Source organism: Sabethes cyaneus, chromosome 1 (genome assembly GCF_943734655.1).
Source record: "Sabethes cyaneus chromosome 1, idSabCyanKW18_F2, whole genome shotgun sequence".
NCBI classification, from domain to species: domain Eukaryota; kingdom Metazoa; phylum Arthropoda; class Insecta; order Diptera; family Culicidae; genus Sabethes; species Sabethes cyaneus.
This window is the reverse complement of record NC_071353.1, coordinates 50,905,680-50,925,814: the sequence shown is the minus strand read 5'-3', so window position 1 is coordinate 50,925,814 and position 20,135 is coordinate 50,905,680. Positions and strand designations below refer to the sequence as shown.

The window sequence follows — 20,135 nt, the reverse complement described above, 5'->3', positions numbered from 1 at the left end:
CTGCCGACAGCATCCACGTCGTCAGCAAAGCAGATAAATTGACTGGATTTATTGAAAATCGTGCCCCGCATTTCGATCGCCGCTCGTCTTATAACACCTTCAAGCGCAATGTTGAATAGCTGGCAGGAAAGACCATCTCCTTGTCGAAGTCCCCTGCGAGATTCGAATGGGTCCGACAAACCGCCCGAGGTTCTCACACAGCACTGGATCCCATCCATTGTAGCCATGATAAGTCTAGTAAGCTTACCCGGAAAGCCATTTTCGTCCAAAATTTTTCATTCCGTAGGTTTGTATACTGTTGGGAGGACCACCCTACGATCCAACTGCACACCACCTGGATGTTGTCGACTCATCGTCTGACACACCCTGTCAGAGCGAATGAGGTCTACCGCTGTCAGCCGATAGCAACATTAGAATTGCATACCAGAACATACACGACTCGCATTTAGTGAAAACCACACCGCATTCAATCTCTGTAATTTTAATTCGGTTAATAAAGTTTTAATTTGTTTGTTGTATAAAACCATCGGCGATTCATTACAACAAAGTGGCGACGAGGATTTTCAGTACCGGTTACGCGAAAATTAGTTTTTCCGTCGCGATACAACCAGTTTTGTCGGTCGAATAAATTCCGCGTGGGAAAAGTGAAAAGTTGAGGTTAGCTCAATGCAGGATCCAGTACAGGCGAATGCTAACCAGATGCTGATGCAAATTCTGCAGCAGCAGCAACAGTTGATGGCGCAACTCACTCAACAGGTTTCAGCTACCCAGCTGGCCATTCAGAGGATGTCAAAGGATGAAACCATTTTGGATTCGCTTTCTAGTAACATCACCGAGTTCGTCTACGACCCGGAGCAGGGCTGTACATTCGACTCTTGGTATGCGCGATATGAGGATTTGTTCGACAAAGACGCGGAAAAACTGGATGATGCAGCAAAAGTCCGGTTACTTATGAGAAAACTGAATCCACCAGCACATGAGCGGTTTACCAGTTTTATCTTACCTAAACTGTCGAAGGAGCTAACGTTCAGTGAAACAGTTGCAAAATTAAGAACGATTTTCGGATCTCCAGTTTCGGTGTTTCACCGCCGTTATTTGTGCCTTCAGACGACAAAGGACGATGCCGATGATCTTGTGTCGTATTCGTGCAAAGTAAATAAAGCGTGTGTGGATTTTAAGTTGCGAGACCTATCAGAGGAACAGTTCAAATGTCTCATTTTTGTGTGCGGTTTGAAATCACCCCGTGACTCAGATATTCGCATGAGGTTGATAAACAAACTAAATGAGACCGAAGACATCTCTCTGGAAAAAGTAGTGGAAGATTGTAAAACGTTACTGAACCTGAAGCAAGACAACAGTCTTGTGGAAAAGCAGCAATCGCTCAGTGCTGTGAATGCCGTTCATAAAGAGCGGCCTCCAAAACCATACAATAAACAAGGTGGCGGGGGGACAGTAAATAACAATCATCCCAAAACCCCATGTTGGTCGTGTGGGGGAATGCATTTTTCTGCAGATTGCCCATTTCGGGAACATAAGTGTCGCGAGTGCAAGAAAAAAGGTCATAAAGAAGGATATTGTGCCTGTTTTTCGTCCGACAACAACAGTGGCAGTAGCAAGAAGAAAAAGAAGAAGTACAGTGGGAAGAACAAAGATGTGAAGATAGTGTCAGTGAAGAACATCAGTCAGCAGAGGAAGTTTTCCGAAATCGAAATCAACAAGATTGCAGTTCGGTTGCAGATCGACTCAGCGTCGGATATTACGATCATTTCCGACGAATGTTGGCGGCAAATCGGACAACCTCAAGGAACAACACCCTCCTGCAACGCCAAATCTGCTACTGGGGGATCAATTGATCTGGCCCGGGAGTTTTGGTGTGATGTAAACATCGGCGGCAAATCGAAGAGATGCTTGTGTCGTGTAGCTTCACCCAATCTCGATCTAAACATTCTGGGATCCGACTGGCTTGAGCTTTTCGGATTATGGGACGTTCCTATCAGTTCGTTCTGTAACAAAGTCACCAACCGACAGCCCCGCACGGATGATTTTCTGCAAGCCCAGTTTCCGAAAGTTTTCTCAAGTGAAATGGGACTCTGCACGAAGACAAAAGTTCGACTGACGCTGAAGGGAGATCCCAAACCAGTCTACCGTGCAAAGCGTCCAGTTGCGTACAGTGTTCAAGGTGCGGTAGAAGACGAACTTCAACGGCTGCAAACATTGGGAATCCTCCAACCAGTCGATCACTCAGATTGGGCAGCACCGATCGTCGTTGTGCGGAAACCGAACGGTAGAGTCCGCATATGTGCCGATTTTTCGACGGGTCTCAACGATGTGTTGGAGTCGAACCAGTGTCCGCTTCCGCTACCAGAAGACATCTTTACCAAGATGGCCGGATGTAAGGTCTTCAGTCATATTGACCTATCCGATGCCTATCTCCAAGTGGAAGTGGACCCCCGAGATCAACCTCTCCTGACAGTCAACACCCACAAGGGTCTATTTCGCTATACTCGCCTCACGCCTGGAATCAAGTCAGCTCCGGGTGCTTTCCAGCAGATCATGGACGCAGTGGTGAGTGGCATCGGAAGAACCTGTGGTTATTTGGATGATGTGCTAGTGGGAGGACGTACGAAACAAGAACATGATCTGAATCTGAAACAAGTGCTTCAACGTCTCGAAGAATACGGATTTACAGTGCGAATTGAAAAGTGCAGGTTCAACATGGAAGCAGTGGAATATTTAGGGCAAATCTTGGATGGTGATGGCATCAGACCCGATCCGGGAAAAACTTCAGCTATCGCTACCATGCCGCCGCCTCAAGATGTTCCGTCACTCCGTTCATATCTTGGTGCCGTAAATTATTACGCAAAGTACATTCCGGAAATGCGAAAGTTACGGTTCCCGATGGATCAACTCTTGAAATCTGGCGCAAAGTGGATTTGGTCGGATTCATGTCAGCGATCATTCAACCGATTCCGTGAAATTCTACAGTCACCGTTAGCGCTCACGCACTACAATCCAACCATGGAACTCATAGTGTCAGCGGATGCGTCAAACTACGGAATTGGAGCGCGAATTGCCCACAAGCTGCCAGACGGGTCAGTGAAGCCGATATCGTATGCGTCAAGAAGCCTCACACCAGCCGAGTACAACTACAGTCAAATCGAGAAGGAAGGGTTGGCGTTGATCTTCGCAGTAACACGGTTCCATCGGATGATCTTCGGACGACATTTCGTTTTGGAAACGGACCACAAGCCATTACTAGCTATCTTTGGTTCGAAAAAGGGCATCCCGGTGTATACAGCCAACAGACTCCAGCGATGGGCGTTAACGTTGTTGCTGTACGACTTTAGCATCAAATATGTCAGTACGGATAGTTTCGGCTATGCAGATATCCTGTCCCGTCTGATCAACACCCACGTCCGTCCAAACGAAGACTACGTCATCGCATCGATCGAACTGGAAGAAACCATGGAAGACATCGTCAAGCAGTCAGTGAAAGTTCTCCCAGTTACGTTCAAGATGATTCAAACTGAAACAAGGTCGGATGCAGTCCTGAAACAGGTGAAGCAGTTCGTCCAAACAGCGTGGCCGTCCGATCAGTCCAAATTCAACGATCCACAGTTACAGCAGTTCTATCAGCGGCGCGACAGTCTCTCAGTTGTTTCCGATTGTCTCACCTACGGGGAACGACTAGTGATTCCAACGAAATTCCAAGATCGAGTTCTACGCCTTCTACACAAGGGACACCCAGGAGTAGAAAGGATGCGGTCCGTAGCACGTAACTACGTCTATTGGCCTGGAATCGACGAGCAGATCAGTCAACGTGTTCGTTCGTGCGTGGAATGTTCGAGAGCAGCCAAGACCAACAGTAAAACCAACCTGGAATCTTGGCCAGCACCAGAAAAGCCTTGGCAGCGGATACATGCAGATTATGCTGGACCTGTTGACGGCAATTACTATTTGATTGTTGTTGATGCTTTCAGCAAATGGCCAGAAGTCATCTCTACCAAGCGTATCACAACATCTGCAACTGTGGCCATGTTTCGGAAGATCTTCGCCAGAAACGGATTTCCGGAGACATTGGTGACAGACAACGGTACGCAGTTCACCAGTGAACAATTCGAAGTTTTCTGCAACAACCGTGGCATCCTGCATCTGAAGACGCCACCATACCATCCACAGTCGAACGGACTCGCCGAGAGATTCGTCGACACATTCAAGCGAGGACTTCGCAAAATCACGGCGGGGGGAGAGGCCCTCGAAGAAGCAATCGATACTTTCCTACTGTGTTACCGTTCCACTCCATGTCGTAGCGCACCTGAAGGGAAGTCACCTGCGGAACTACTACTGGACAGGAAACTACGAACAGGAATGGATCTACTGAAACCGCCAACTTCGTACCACAAGCAAGCTGAATCCAAGCAGGAAGATCAATTCATCCGGAAACATGGCACGAAAGCACGAAACTACAATGCCAAAGATCTGGTTTGGAATAAGGTTTACCGAAACAATACCTGGTCATGGGAACCCGGTCAAATTCTAGAACGGATTGGACGAGTTATCTACAATGTGTGGCTACCTGGTAAGCGGGATCTTGTGAGGTCTCATGCGAATCAACTGAAAAAACGGTATGAGTCAGAACAGCCGGCAACACGAGTACAACAGCAGTCTACGCAAATTCCGTTAACCGTACTTCTGGAATCCTGCGGTCTACGTGAATCTACAACAACCGAACCAGCAGAACCAGAGTCAGCCGAACCGTCGCAGTTAGATTTGCATAATGAACCACAGTCAACGGTTCCTCACCAAGCACCTGTGCAAACTCCAAGAGCTACTACTCAGCAGCAACAGAGCCAGCTTCGCCAGTCTTCGAGAGCAAGAAGACCACCCGTGAGGTATGAGCCGTACCATCTCTTCTAAGAGGGGGAGGTGTTGGGAGGACCACCCTACGATCCAACTGCACACCACCTGGATGTTGTCGACTCATCGTCTGACACACCCTGTCAGAGCGAATGACGTCTACCGCTGTCAGCCGATAGCAACATTAGAATTGCATACCAGAACATACACGACTCGCATTTAGTGAAAACCACACCGCATTCAATCTCTGTAATTTTAATTCGGTTAATAAAGTTTTAATTTGTTTGTTGTATAAAACCATCGGCGATTCATTACAACATATACCGTGTAGTTTTTTATTTTTTAAGCAAAAAAACTGCGACTTCAAAGATGCCTGGAAAATGGGCGACGAGTAACCCAAGATCGAATGGGGCTTAAAACAGCACGAACCTCCCCGGCTCTAAGTTCACGACGCCGATGGGGATCGTACAATCAGCCCCGTACATTTTCCTGTGCTTTAAACAACAGCTGGCTGTGAAATTTCAAGCTTGAAAGTGTATAACAAATTTTCTCCTGGGGGAGGTTTGAACCCCCAAACCCTCCAGGATATTCTACAATTTGCTGAAATCGAACCTGAACAAAGGAAGGGTAGGTTCCAATTCACCTCCCAAAGGTAAGTGAGCATTGTGAAAAGCATATTATCACAGACAAACAGACATAACTCTTGGAAGAAAAATTAACATTATCGTACCTCACATTTAGACTGAACACTAGCACCATCTATGATCGACAGCCCAAATTTGAAATGACGGTTTAATCGGTACCAAGAATGGAAAACGAGTGTTATGTCTATTTGTCTGTGATATTATGTTGCATTCACCTTACCCACGTTTCATGTTCAAATTGATAAACAATAAGTAACATAACCCTTGCGGGCGAGCCCAAGTCAGTTAATGACGGGTTTTGCTCTTTTAAAGTTACATGGCTAACCCAAGCTCATGTAACTTTCAAAGGGCAAAACTATAGTTACTATATATATATATATATATATATATATATATATATATATATATATATATATATATATATATATATATATATATATAGTTCGGCGGAGGAGAATGTCGCCCAATCGAAGATTTCTTCGGAATTTTGAGATCCTTGGTGTACAAAAATAACTGAAGAACCACGAATTGCCAACAGTTGGTTGGTAGAATCAAGAGATGCATTCCCAAAGTTCACATGGCGGCAGTACAACGCTCCTGCACATTGATTGCACGTGTATAAGGATTGCTAATGTGCGACTGTATGGTTTGTGTGCATCGTGAAACAATTTTCGAAGCGAAAAAAAATTTGAAAATGGCAACAAACCGCGTATGCGTATACGCGGCGAAGTGTGCGTGCGGTAAATGTCAGCAATCTCTATAGTTTTTTCGGGGTACGTAGATTTATCTGATTTGAGCGCCAAATGTTTCGCAGACCTGCAAAGGCACCCCTTTTTTTACGAGTAGAGAAATCTACTCAGCACCTTAGAAGATACGGTACTATCAGACACCTGAGAAGATAACTCAGGGCATGGGGTTAGGTATCCCAATCCCCCTAGTGGGACGTGAGGATCCCGATCCACTAAAACCTTACTCGAGTCTCCAGCCTCAATCCCCCCTGGCACCACCTTATCGGTATTACTTCAGTGAGGGGCTATTGTTCTTAACGCATAGATAACTGCTGGACTATTTACTCGCCGTTGATCGGCTCTCCAGCGGTTTTATTGCTCAAGTACAATCTGGGTAGCAGCCGCATTAACCGCTCCTCAGACGTCCGAGGTAGAACACATCTTTTGGACTAAGTTATCTGGAGTAGTGTCCTGTCCGCTCACTGCCTGCATGTTGCTTTTCGCGCCCACGAAACGAGGGCATATAAAGAAAACATGTTTTGTAGTTTCTTCTACATCCACGCATACGGGACACGCGGGGGACTCCGCATGCCCGACCTTGTGCAGATAATGTCTAAAACAACCATGCCCTGACAAAATCTGTGTCAGGTGGAAGTCGACTTCGCCGTGGCGCCTGTCGACCCATCCGGATACTTCCGGGATAAGTCGATGTGTCCACCGGCCCTTTGTGAAATCAGACCATGCCCGTTGCCATGTGATCATCGAGGCCCATCTTGTGGTACTCCATATGCCTCTAGTTCCATGTTGATTGAAGCACTCTACGTCCTCACTGATGATGATGCCAATAGGCATCGTACCTGCTAAGATGCAAATTGCGTCATATGAAACTGTGCGATACGGACTGGCCACTCTCAAGCACTTGAGACGATAGGTACTTTCCAGCTTACCTAGGTAGCTTTTGGTTCCTAACGCCGATGACCACACCGGTTCGCCATACCTAAGTATGGACTGGAGTGGTTGGTTCGAATCGGATCAAAACTCACTCACTCCCCATTCATTTGCCGATTCAATACATGCAGATCACGGTACGCTTGTATCTTCTTGCGAAAAGAGAACCAAAGACGCAAAAGAATGAGGCGAAAAAGCAACACGTGAACCTCTATCGCCGATAAAGCTTTGTGTGTGTATCGCTGCTTGCGTGTGTCATATTTGATTCTCTCCGAGTGAACTGATCGGCGATAATTATCGTTTCCCGATACGAGTGAGTGATGAGTCTTGAACTTCCGATCGAATCACTTGGCGATAATGCAGTACAGCGATCGGAAGAAAATTTTATCGCAAGCAGCAAACACAGGAAACAATCCACGAGCGGCGGGTACCTACGCATAATTTTGAAATGAAATTGGCAAATAGAAGCCGTATACCACTAGCACAGCTGTGTAAACACTAAGATGACCGTTATTACATAAAAATGAGCTTGATAATTTTGACGTAGGACTACGTCTTTAACATAATAGACTTCATTTTAAAATATTTTACTAGGTTTGAAATTGCTATCTTAACGTGTGATTTGCCTTTGCACGTGGATTTGTATCGAACCGCGTTGGCGGATGCAAAAGAAGAAGAGATGACAATTGAATTTTGAATATATCTAGTGTGATTTGAGATCACGGATCATGTGATTCGGTTCAGGTCGTAAAGTAGTCATTCCCTCGACGGCAACTTAACCCGGCTCAAAATTTCTTGCCAATGGGCATACAGTGGGATTTCGAATTTGGCATGGTTCGATTTTGGCATGCCTCGATTTTGGCAACAAAAGTATCCATTTTTGGCAGCATAAAATACTTTACTTCCAAAAATATGCTTAAATATCAATCAATTTCCGCATACAAACTTTAAATGACGAAAAATTATTGCCCTAAGTGTGTCCATGGCAAAAAGTTTGCGATTTCGAACAATAATATTTTTATTACCGTAGGACTACGTTTAACCGCAGGTCGCCAAAAACTGACATGCACCACACGGATAGCTCTTGGCGGATTTTATAAACATAAAAAGGTTGCAATCGTTGATTAATAACCTTTAGTCAATTTCTAACGCACTCCCATTAAATTTTTTCATCTTAAAAAAGGGTCTCGATTTTGGCACGGTTTCGATTTTGGCAACATAGGCGACACGCATTTGTTGCCAAATTCGAAATCCAACTGTATTTTGCAAAACAATTACATGCAATACAGGCTGCGATTTATGTTCATTGCGGAAGTGTAATTGATGATTTTTATTTACTTTATATGAGCAATCTGCCCTTTAAAACTTTAAAAGGACGTAACTAAATACAACTTACTTACTCAGCAATTTATTGTAAAAAGGATCTATCAAAGTTCAAAAGTGCTTTGATTATGTTCAAATTTAGTAAACTTTTTCGTTTTTAAAACAATTTTAGATTTGTATTTTTTTCGTTTGGCGTTTAGGTTGGATGATTTTACTACCAAATAAATGGTTTTGTCATTCTTTATATTTAAATGTCAGTCCAAGTTATATGGAATAAATTGTAAAGCGTCAACTAACAGTTGAATTATGTTCCCAAGATGTTTCGAGTTCTGTATCAAATAACATGTAAGATGGTATAGCAAAGGTTCCTTTCACCAGCAGGTGGATTAAATCCGGTTTTTTAAACGAATTTCGGAATTTACGCGGTTTACGTGATTTTCGGAATTTACGTGGATGTGCTCAAAACGTCTTTTTTATACGTACCTAAGTTTGAAAATTACAAGGTTTACGTGGTTTTTACGCGAATTCACGCGTTTTTCTAATCGAATTTGGCAACAAATGCAGGTCCCCTATGTTGCCAAAATCGAAACCGTGCCAAATCGAGACCCTTTTTGGATATGAAAATATTGACTGTAGATGCGTTAGAAATTGACTAAATATTATTAATCAACGATTGCAAGTCCGCCAAGAGTTATCCGTCCGGTGCAAGTAAGTTTTTGGCAACCTGCGGTAAGACGTAGTCGTACGGCAATTAAAATAATACTGTTCGTAACATTCATTGTTTCGTCATTTAAGGCTTGTATGCGGAAACTGACTGTTATTTAAGCATATTTTTGTAGTGAAATATTTTATGTTGCCAAAAACGGATTATTTTGTTACTAAAATGCCAAATGAAATCCCACTGTATAATGGCCCTAAATTCACAGAGGTGGTGATATGGATAACCAGAATAACAGTGTATCAACACAACTGAGTACGCAAAACGGTTTTATAAACGTGCAGTGCCATTCAAATCTTTGCTTTCCACGCGCTACCTCGTTCTTAAATTGCAAAACTTGCTGAACATTTCTTTAATTCAGCCATAATATTTTTTGCAAACATTTTACTAAACAGCAAGTTGCTGCCTTGTATTTATATTAAAACAATATCAGACATCACCATATCCTCCATTCGCCAACACAATCGCAACAAAAATATCCATAACCGAAAAATCTTACATTTTTTACCAATCGAAAAAAGAACGATAATCATCCAATGATCGCAATCCTTTCTCATCTGCGAAAATTATCGCCTGGCGATCCTTTTCCGTGATATTTACACACAGAGCGAATCACGAGAGAGTGAATCGCATTCCCCATATGGCGCGTATACGTTCAGGATGCAATACAGAGAGAACTAACTCACAGGATTGCCGATTGTGCTCTCACACGGAGCAGCATCGTACGATGAATATAGCAATACACTGATAGACGATGTCGTTTCATATACCGAGAAAAAGTTGAATGCCACTCGCAGTTTTCTCGCGGATCACCAACCCTGACTGGACCACGTTGACTAAAAGCCTTCGCTTGCTGCCGTATACCGCAGAGCTATTAGACATCACACGAGACAATGCCGAAATAGCTGTGGAAGCCTTCTTGCAGGCATAGTCGACATGGCTCCCGAACTTGACCTTGTCGTCTACCATGACTCCCAGGAGTTTTAAGGACCGCGTTGACGAAATAGTGCAGTCCCCGGCGCTGATATTTGCATGCTGCACTGACTTGCGGTTGTTCACCACGATAACCTCCGTTTTATGATGCGCTAGCTCCAGTTTCCTGGAGCGCATCCAATTTTCGACAATCAATCTTTGCTTATAGAGTGGGCAGCCGTCGACTCAACCTCTCTGACAGATTCAAGACGACAATAACAACCCGTACCGGGAACTTTAGCTTCAACACCTCGTCATACGTGACGTTCCACAACACCGGACCCAGTATGGATGGAACCTTGCGGAACCCATGCGGTGATTGGAACGCACTTCTGACCCTCCTCCGTATTGTAGCACAGCACACGATTCTGGAAATAATTTTCCAGACATAATGCGGTGCATTGTGATATGATCTACACATGATCGGCCAGCACGGAATCCAGCTTGCTGCCGCCAGAGACTAGTGTCGATTTTCTCCTGGATCCGGTTAAGGATTACCTTACAGAGTACTCTGAGAGTAATACAGAGCAACGTGATGCCACGCCAGTTAGCGCACTCAGTTAGATCTCCTTTCTTAGGAACTTTGACCAATATGCCCTGCATCCAGTCCACCGGAAAAGTTGCGGTTTCCCATATATTGCTGAAAAGCTAATGCATAATCTGGACTGTGGGAATCTGGCATCTGCAAAAGTGGAAATAGGAAATACAATCCAATGCTATCGCCTCAGACGGTATCCCGATTAAGTTCATAAAAATGCTCTACCCGTTCGCCCTTCCCGCTTTGGTACATTTGTATAATGCAATCATTGACGCTAAGGAGTTTCAAAACACTTGGAAAAAAGCGATTGTTACACCCATCCACAAAGTCTCTAACCCCGTAGCGTCCAAGGATTTTCGGTCAATCAGCGTGCATTCGGCCATCTCCCATCTCTAAAGTACTAGAGAAAATTTGGCTGGGTCAAAACTCAAACGATTGAGTATCTTGAAGGAACCAATCCTCCGCTAGATAACGGGTATTGTATACGGCCATGGTGCTAGTAGATTTTTCCCTTGCTTTTAACCGTGTTAACCACATACTCTTGAGCAATAAACTATCCAGAGATTTCCATTTCTTAGTTGGAGCACACAGTCTTACCAACCGCCAGCAACTGGTCCGATTAAACAATTCTACATCGGGTGAAAGGACAACAACTGACGGTATACCAAATGGCTCGAGCCTCAGTGCTTTGCTGTTCGCCACGGGTGGCAACTAAAATTTCAGCTGTCGAAAAAAGACAAAGATATTTGCAGAAGATCTGATTTACTGAAATTAAAGATACATTATCGATTCTTGAAAAAAAAATTAGTGAACATTTAAAAACGGTCCATAATCGGTTGTTTGGCGAAGCTTCCGTTTGATTTCGGAACAGGAGCGTTGTACTGCCGCCATGTGAACTTTGCGAATGCATCTCTTGATTCTACCAACCAACTGTTGGCAATTCGTGGTTCTTCAGTTATTTTTGTACACCAAGGATCTCAAAATTGCGAAGAAATCTTCGATTGGGCGACACTGAGGCAGATTTGTCGGGTTGTGTTTTTAGGTACCAATGAGTTCTATTGGGTATTCAGGAACGATTGTGTTTTTTGGCGTAATGCTATGATGGTTTATCCGATCAAAACACGTATTTTCCATCTGCATGTTTTTATAGAAACGGGATCAAAATTTTTTTTCAAACATTCTTTCTGGTACACATCTTGATTGATAACCAAACCAGGGATGACATTGCGATTCTCGTTTCAATTGATTTTGGTTCGTTTCGGCAACATTAAACAAATTAAACAAAACTATTAAAATTTTAGTACATAATAAATACTAAACAATAAGGACATTGATTCAGCATGCCTTACTTACTTACTTAATTGGCCTAACGTCTTATGACAAGGCCTGCGCAGTATAATTTCTCCATCTGTTTCGGTCCATGGCAGCTGATCTCCAGTTCCGCGGGCACCTAGTGCTCGCCAGATCTCGCTCCATCTGGTCTTGCCACCTCGCTCGCTGTGCCCCTTTTCGTCTTGTTCCTACCGGATTTGATGCGAAAACCATTTTTTCAGGATAGTTGTCCGGCATTCTAGCAACATGTCCTGCCCAACGTGTCCGTCCAGCTTTAACCACTTTCTGAATACTTGGTTCGCCGTAGAGACGCGCGAGCTCGTGGTTCATTTTTCGCCTCCATACACCGTTCTCTTGCACTCCGCCAAAGATGGTTCTTAGCACCCGCCGTTCGAAAACTCCGAGTGCTCGTATGTCCTCTTCTAGCAGTGTCCACGTTTCGTGCCCGTAGAGGACAACCGGTCTAATTAGCGTTTTGTACAGTGTGCACTTTGTACGGGGGCTCAAATTGTTCGACCGCAAGTGTTTGTGGAGTCCGTAGTAGGCCCGACTTCCGCTGATAATACGTCTTTTAATCTCACGGCTGGTATTGTTGTCCTCTGTTGCCAGTGAGCCAAGGTATACGAACTCGTCGACTACCTCGAACTCATGCCCGTCGATTACCACGGTACTGCCCAAGCGAGCCCTGTCGCGCTCGGTCCCGCCCGCCAGCATATACTTCGTTTTAGACGTACTTATATTCAATCCAATCCTGTCTGCTTCGCGTTTTAGTCTGGTGTACTGATCTTCCACCGTCTCAAATGTTCTGCCGACAGCATCCACGTCGTCAGCAAAGCAGATAAATTGACTGGCATTATTGAAAATCGTGCCCCGCATTTCGATCGCCGCTCGCCTTATAACACCTTCAAGCGCAATGTTGAATAGCAGGCAGGAAAGACCATTTCCTTGTCGAAGTCCCCTGCGAGATTCGAATGGGTCCGACAATCCACCCGAGATTCTCACACAGCACTGGATCCCATCCATCGTAGCCATGATAAGTCTAGTAAGCTTACCCGGAAAGCCGTTTTCGTCCAAAATTTTCCATAGCTCTTGTCGGTTTACGCTATCATATGCGGCTTTGAAATCGATGAACAGGTGGTGCGTGGGGACTCGGAATTCGCGGCACTTCTGGAGGATCTGCCGCAAGGTGAAGATTTGGTCTGTTGTAGACCGACCCTCCATGAAGCCGGCCTGGTAACTTCCCACAAATCTATTGGCTATTGGCGATAGTCGATGAAAGAGGACTTGGGACAGCACTTTGTAGGCGGCATTCAGGATAGTGATGGCTCGGTAGTTCTCACAATCCAGCTTATCACCTTTCTTGTAAATAGGGCAGATCACCCCGTCTTTCCACTCCTCCGGTAGTCGTTCCGTATCCCAAATCTTGACAATCAGTTGATGCAGACAGCCGGCCAACTTGTCCGGGCCCATTTTAATAAGTTCCGCTCCAATGCCATCCTTTCCCGCTGCTTTGTTGTTCTTCAGCCGCTGGATGGCTTCTTTAACTTCCCTTATCGATGGGGGTGGCACATCTTCGTCGCTTGCTGCACCAATGTGGTCACTTCCTCCGCTATCATGGTCTTCCGCCTGCACGCCATTCAGGTGTTCATCGTAGTGCTGCTTCCACCTTTCGATCACCGCACGGTCGTCCGTCAAGATACCTCCATCTTTATCTCTGCACATTTCGGCCCGCGGCACGAAGCCTTTGCGAGATCCGTTGAGTCTCTGATAGAATTTGCGTGTGTCGTGAAAGCGGTACAGCTGTTCGAGTTCTTCGCACTCCTTCTCCTCTTGGTGGCGCTTCTTTTCCTTGAAGAGTCGGGTTTGCTGTCTCCGCTTCTGTTTGTATCGCTCCACATTCTGACGGGTGGCTCTACGCAGCATTTGTACCCGCGCTGCGTTCTTCTCAGCCAATATCTGCCGGCATTCCTCGTCAAACCATTCGTTACGTCGATTCGGTGCCACACTGCCTAGGACGTTCTCCGCTACGCTGTTAATGACTGTTTTCACGGCATTCCAACAGTCCTCAAGAGGGGTTTCATCCAGCTCACCCTCTTCCGGCAGCGCGGTTTCGAGAGATAACGCGTAGTTTTCGGCGACCTCTGGTTGCTTCAGTCGCGCTAGATTATACCGTGGCGGGCGGCGGTATCGTATGTTGCTCACAATAGATAGTTTTTGACGTATCCTTACCATCACTAGGTAGTGATCCGAATCAATGTTAGCACCCGGCAGGCTTGTTATTTCCTCACTCATTGTGCAAAAAGTGCAACTTTTTTTGTTCAACACAATGAGCAGAACTGCTTTCAGAAATGAGAAGTAAATCCACACAATGAGAAACAGACTAAACACAATGAGAAAAACTGACGTGCAGAAAAATTTCTTAATGCGCTCTTTAGATGAGCAACTTTCGGTTTTGCTCCCGGTCCTCTCGATAGCTACAGCAGTAAACGTGGAAACAAAACAACCGGTGCGCGTACAGCAACTATAGACTCAGAGGCGTCAAGACAATCAAAAGTCGTTATATTTTGAATCTTAGCGGAGAATTGCCTTTGTTTATAATGGGACTTTCCTGTTGGTACGCGTCAAGAAGCAAATGTATGGGAATTCAAATGTTGCCATATCTAAATAACATTTTTCGCACTGTTGCCGTTGTGACATGCCTAACCATATGATGCAGTTGCGTTCACGGCAGCCAAACTCAACTGAATATACTAAATGTAAGAATCATGATTCAACTGCATTAATGGATTAATATTTTTCTGATGGCAATGATCGCTACTGACAATCGTCGTTTTTTCTCAACGCACTACCCATGTTAAAACTACCCGTAGTTGTCATACGTCAGCGCATAGCATCAACGTATTCAAAGTGTATTAACATTCTCCTCAATGAGTAGCACAGTGTGCGGCTGCTCATACAACTGCGTTCAGCAAGAAAGAGCACAGTTAAAATGAAACGGAGCAGAATAAATCGCGTTGAAGACTGAGCACAGTTTGAATTTTTCTCTTCTCTTTTTTTCTTCTGAGGAGGTGCCATCCCTGGCACCCGGATAGGTTCTGACGTCCATAATGTCTGAAAAGTGCCGACCATCTATCAGAACGTGATCGATTTGTGATTCTGTCTGGTTGGGTGATCTCCAGGTGTACCGATGGTAGAGGTTATGCTGGATGCATGCCTTGGATGAAATATTGTTATAATTTTGCTTTAAACCACTAAAATTACTTTAAACAATTAAGTAGAACACTTTCATGAATACAGTGGACCCCCCTTCGTTTGAACGATTCCTCATGCAAACTAACGGGGTTAGTTTTTAATTTGAACAACTGGTAACCCTAAATATGCTGGAACTTGTGTGAACTGGGTGCCCTGTTCTTTGTTATTGTTTTGGTGGTTTGATTGTTGGCAGTTGCAAGCAGCGAATATTTCATTCTCTGATTGGATTTCTACACTAATCGTTGGGAAAACGCAATGTGAAACAAATTAAACACGCTAGATCAGTACAAACAAACTTGTTTATGTGCATTGTCTGGATAAGCAAATGATGTCATGTTGAGAATGACATTTGAACCATTTTTTATTTGCACATCGTGCAAACCAACGGGGTTCAAATTAAAAAGTGTTCAGATTAAAAACGGTCAAACGAACAGGGGTCCATGGTATATTTGGATCTAAATTTTTCGGTCCCGCACCTATAAACATAACCATGCACATCTAAACTAAATCCGGATCTCAATTTACTTGTCCTAAGTACACATTTCATTTGCAACCACCAGTGCGTTAGCTAGTAAAAAAGATTTCTAACCCGCTGCAGAAAATTTAATGTTCACAATATTCATTTTACTGAGCTTTAAATAAAAAATATTTTGATTTGTATATCCATCCAGTGAAAAATTGTAACTGATCATCATTTTCCTAGTTCGGACAGCCAGATGTAGGAGTCGCATGGGTTTCATTAGTTTTGCGTTTATTCGCCTATATAAATGAGTTGCTTATTACGAGCGTGTAATTGTCAATTTCTCCAATTTGGAACGCGGAGAAACTTGAACATTCGGAAAAAAATTGTAAAAGCAAAACGAAAACAAACGCCATTACGGATTTAAAATCACTATTTTGTGTATAACGCAGGATTTTTAACTCATTTCGTGCATAAAATCGCGTTTAGTGCAATGGTGACTGCTTTAATAACAGTGAAGAGAGTTTTCGCAGCAAAATAGTGAATTTGTGAAAATTTTAATACCAAAAAGCCTAAGTTGGAACAGCAAAAATATGTTTGCTGACGGAGGTTGTGTGAATAGAAAATACCAATAAAATTTTCATTATTGAAGAGATAAGTCAAAATTTGGATATAAAATGTGAAGATTGTGAGATACGGTTAGTTACTATTTATGAAAGCGTGCAGAGATGATACGGTTACGTTAAAAATGTTTCAATTCACGTTGCTAAGAATACTCGTAAAGAACGTTAGTTAACACTAAATCTTGCTTTTTATTGTTATTTTTATGATAATAATTAGATGTAATGTGTAGAAATCAGGCCTGGTGATAGCAACCATCCTTATATAAATGATTGCACCAAAATAAGCATTTGTAATAGTGGCGCAATATTTGCAGTATAAGAAAATCATCCCCGTCACAACATTCGTTTAAAAGGACTGAATTTTATCTGCAGTGCAATTTACTTTTCAAATAAAATGTGATTAAAGACAATCAATGTTGGTTTTCAGAAGACAAATAAACCAATAATATTAGAATACTAATATAGCTCAAAGTAAACCAATCCTCCATCCTGTTAAATATTTCCTAGCACATGAAAGTAGACGTATGTTTTTTACAACGCAGAAAATAACATTTACTTTTTCTACTTTTAGGGCATTAATTTGATGTATTTTTGTAATTATACATTAGTATGTTCAAATAAAATATGTTCTCAACGTCGAATTTGTTTACTTTATGATATCAAAGTGCATTAATTGTATATTTTCAAATAATTATATTATAATTTTGTAGGTAATGTGCATGTTGTCAAAGTACGAAATTTAACGACAATGCTCGATAAGGAGCAGCCGAGTCGTCATCAACTGGTAGATACCAGCCATCGGGATGTGTATATCCCGCCATTCCATCAGAACATTTTGGCGACCACATACAATTCTACTTCTTCGCGGATAGAAGAATCTCCTTCAGTACTTGGTTTTGACTTTCCACTCGGAACGGAAGATGAAATCGAAAGGTTGGAGCTAGGTATTAAACAGAGTGCTATCATTCGGGATCAATACGTAAGAATTTTCTAGTGATCTATTAGCAATGTTAAAGATACATAACACTGCGTTCATGCAGGTGCAATATCTTAACCTGACGAAGCCGGTCCATTTAAACGTTGTGCAATCATTTAGCATGTTCTTTAGTGACCATGCAATGACCAACTACAGTTACTACGGCGTCGAGAGAGCCGAGTATCCCAAAACACCAAAAAAAGCGATGAAAAAGTACGACATGTTCTCCGTTTGCATGATGGGTAATTTGAATAATGCCATGAATTCTAAATAGTAATCTGATCTCATCTGTTTGCAGAGGCTTGGCGATCGCATGGCATCAACACGGTCAGTCTAATGGAGCAACTTAAAAAGGCTGTCTACCATATAAGTCGCAGACGTTACACAAGGAATCAAGTTTTGAAAAGAAAAATGAAACTTTTGCAAAGCAATTGACTAGATTTTTGTTCATTACTTTAAAAATAAATTTCAGTATTTTTCCATATCATTTGCTGGTGTTCAGTATAGTATCAAATTTCTGCAATTTAAATAGATTTTATGATACTATATATCGAAGTCGAAGTATGCTTGTAAGATCTAAATTTTTTTTACTGACATAATTTTATTACCACTTCCGACAGATCGCTGCCCTTCAACATTACTCCGTATAAAAGCCCAGCTTTCTGCATACAGACGAGTTGCAGCAAAAAATCCTCTTAATTCGGATAATAAACGTCGCGTAACTCAACCGCAATTGATGGGAAAAAGCTACTCACAGCGTCAAATGGTCAAGCCAGTTTTGGTTCCAGGTTTCGAGTTTCCTTTAAAAGATGAGATAGATGTCGAACGACTGGAGAGCGCCGTTCAAATGTGTGATTCCACTCGAGATCTTTACGTAAGTATTAAATATTGAGAGTGAAAATAGTGTCATCAGTCAGCATAACAACTACGCTGACTTATCTTAGATCGAATTCTGTTTGGTGATTTCACTGCATTCAAAACTTATGCTGCGAGGTGAGTGACGTAACACGGTAAATTTTTATTCGCGCTCACTCGCGTTCCGTTTAGTATTAGCCGAGTTGAATTGAACGTGGTGCAAGTTTTAAGATGGGGGTATCCGTAGCCGCAGGGTTATCGAGTCTACTTTGACAAGCGAGTGGTCGTGGGTTCGAAACTCTTAGTAGAATATCGGAGTGATTCGATGTCAAGCATGTCAAGTGACTTTAGTATGGGTTTATTTTCACGCCCCTAATTTACCCTTCCTTCATGCTGAGTTCTCTATATTTATCCACAGAAACCTCTTCACTGTGCAAAAGTCCCTCCTATAGTTAAGTGTACTGGTCAGAGGAACGAATGAGTCCTCGCCAGGGACGGCTATAATATGGGATAGTACTGGCAGCGAGGAATTACAAGTGGCTAAAGTAGATCAAGTTTTTGAAGGAAGGGTTCCCAATACACTCAAGTACTTTTTTTACACGGTTTGTTTTTTCGAATATTGAGAACGGGGCTATTTAGGGACCATTCATTTATTTCTCAATACGTTTGGGAGAGGCCCGACATTCGTCACGTATTTTGTAAGTGGTCCCTAAATTGCATCGTTCTTGAGTAATCGAAAAAAACAAACCGTGTAAAAAAAAAACTCGAGTGTACACACAAGCACGCATAAATTTAAAAAGCGTCGCTGATTTAATAGCGATTATAGCAAAAAGAAACGCAGTGCTGCAGGTCACATACAGCACAAACACCCGGGCGTTATCACAATACATAGATCAACTATATTGGTCGCAGTGATCAGTCCACAAAAAAAAGTTTTAAGATGAACCATTCACCGTATGTGTGACTCGATGGACATAATTTTAAGGAAAACGTCGAACGATGGCGCATTGAAATTTGTCCTCTCACGTCAATTGCAGAAAATAAGCCACACTATGCTTTAAAAGTAATCATAACATTTTTTACAGATCCGATTCCTATCGTGTATGAAACCTCCTAAAAAGGATTTGGTTGAGTGCTTCGGTCTGTTTTTCGCCGATTCTTCAATGGTTAGATACAATTGGAGTGGAATATCTGGGCATCGATTTCCTAAAGTAGCTATGATGGGTTACAGCATTTTTACCGATTGCATGTTGGGTAAGTAAATTATTGTAAAACATCAGCAACGCTCGTTTCATGCATTTTTCTCATTCGTTATTTCTTCCAGAGGCTTGGTCTGACCAGGGTGTAACCATGGAAATGCTGCAAATTAAAATAAAACGTGCTATCGAAAAGATAAATAATCGGCGGAATGTGCAACAATCAAAGCTCCGTCGTAAAGCTAGACTATCTAACATTGATGCCGAATGCAGTGACATTTGAACTTGCAATATTCGCTTAGACTGAAGTTTTTGGAGTGTCTTAGTAGAATACGAATCCTGAAATAGGACATGAAAACTTTTTCCAAATAAAATTCCACTATTAATATTACTATTAATAGCGGAATTTAATTTGGAGAAAGTTTTTTTCTTTTCTTTGATTTGAAGTCAAGTTCTCGTGAATTTATATGGAATAAAAATGAATTTGACTAAAATTCGGTTGACTGAAGTTTTTGGAGCGTCTTAGTAGAATACGAAACCTAAAAATAAAAAATAAGAAAACTTATCCAATTTAATTCTACTATGTGTATTTTATTCACGACAGATACGTATTTCGCCTACGACTTGCAGGCTTCCTCAGTGTCTGTTGCCTCAGTGTCGAACGAAGTTCGAAAACAGACACTGAGGAAGCCTGCAAGTCGTAGGCGAAATAC

At 42.7% G+C, this 20,135-nt stretch overlaps 2 protein-coding genes across 3 annotated transcripts; both read left to right on the top strand.

Annotated features, from left to right (window-relative positions):
• Nucleotides 1-666: 666 nt before the first annotated feature.
• Nucleotides 667-4,917, top strand: LOC128745674 (uncharacterized protein K02A2.6-like). The gene has a single exon (XM_053842753.1). The coding sequence runs from the start codon at nucleotides 667-669 to the stop codon at nucleotides 4,915-4,917; it is 4,251 nt and encodes a 1,416-aa protein (XP_053698728.1).
• An 11,250-nt stretch (nucleotides 4,918-16,167) lies between these two features.
• Nucleotides 16,168-19,796, top strand: LOC128744397 (uncharacterized). 2 transcript variants are annotated; one of them, XM_053841395.1, is made up of 5 exons: nucleotides 16,168-16,470; nucleotides 17,106-17,374; nucleotides 17,436-17,613; nucleotides 17,670-17,932; nucleotides 17,992-18,100. In XM_053841395.1, exons 2-4 carry the CDS (start codon nucleotides 17,144-17,146, stop codon nucleotides 17,804-17,806), a joined length of 546 nt encoding a protein of 181 aa, XP_053697370.1. In that variant the 5' UTR covers nucleotides 16,168-16,470; nucleotides 17,106-17,143; the 3' UTR covers nucleotides 17,807-17,932; nucleotides 17,992-18,100. The 2 variants fall into 2 exon arrangements, with proteins under 2 accessions (XP_053697370.1, XP_053697376.1); XM_053841401.1 differs by lacking the exons at nucleotides 16,168-16,470; nucleotides 17,106-17,374; nucleotides 17,436-17,613 and adding exons at nucleotides 19,312-19,480; nucleotides 19,551-19,796 and having other exon boundaries at nucleotides 17,816-17,932; nucleotides 17,992-18,245.
• Nucleotides 19,797-20,135: the final 339 nt, after the last annotated feature.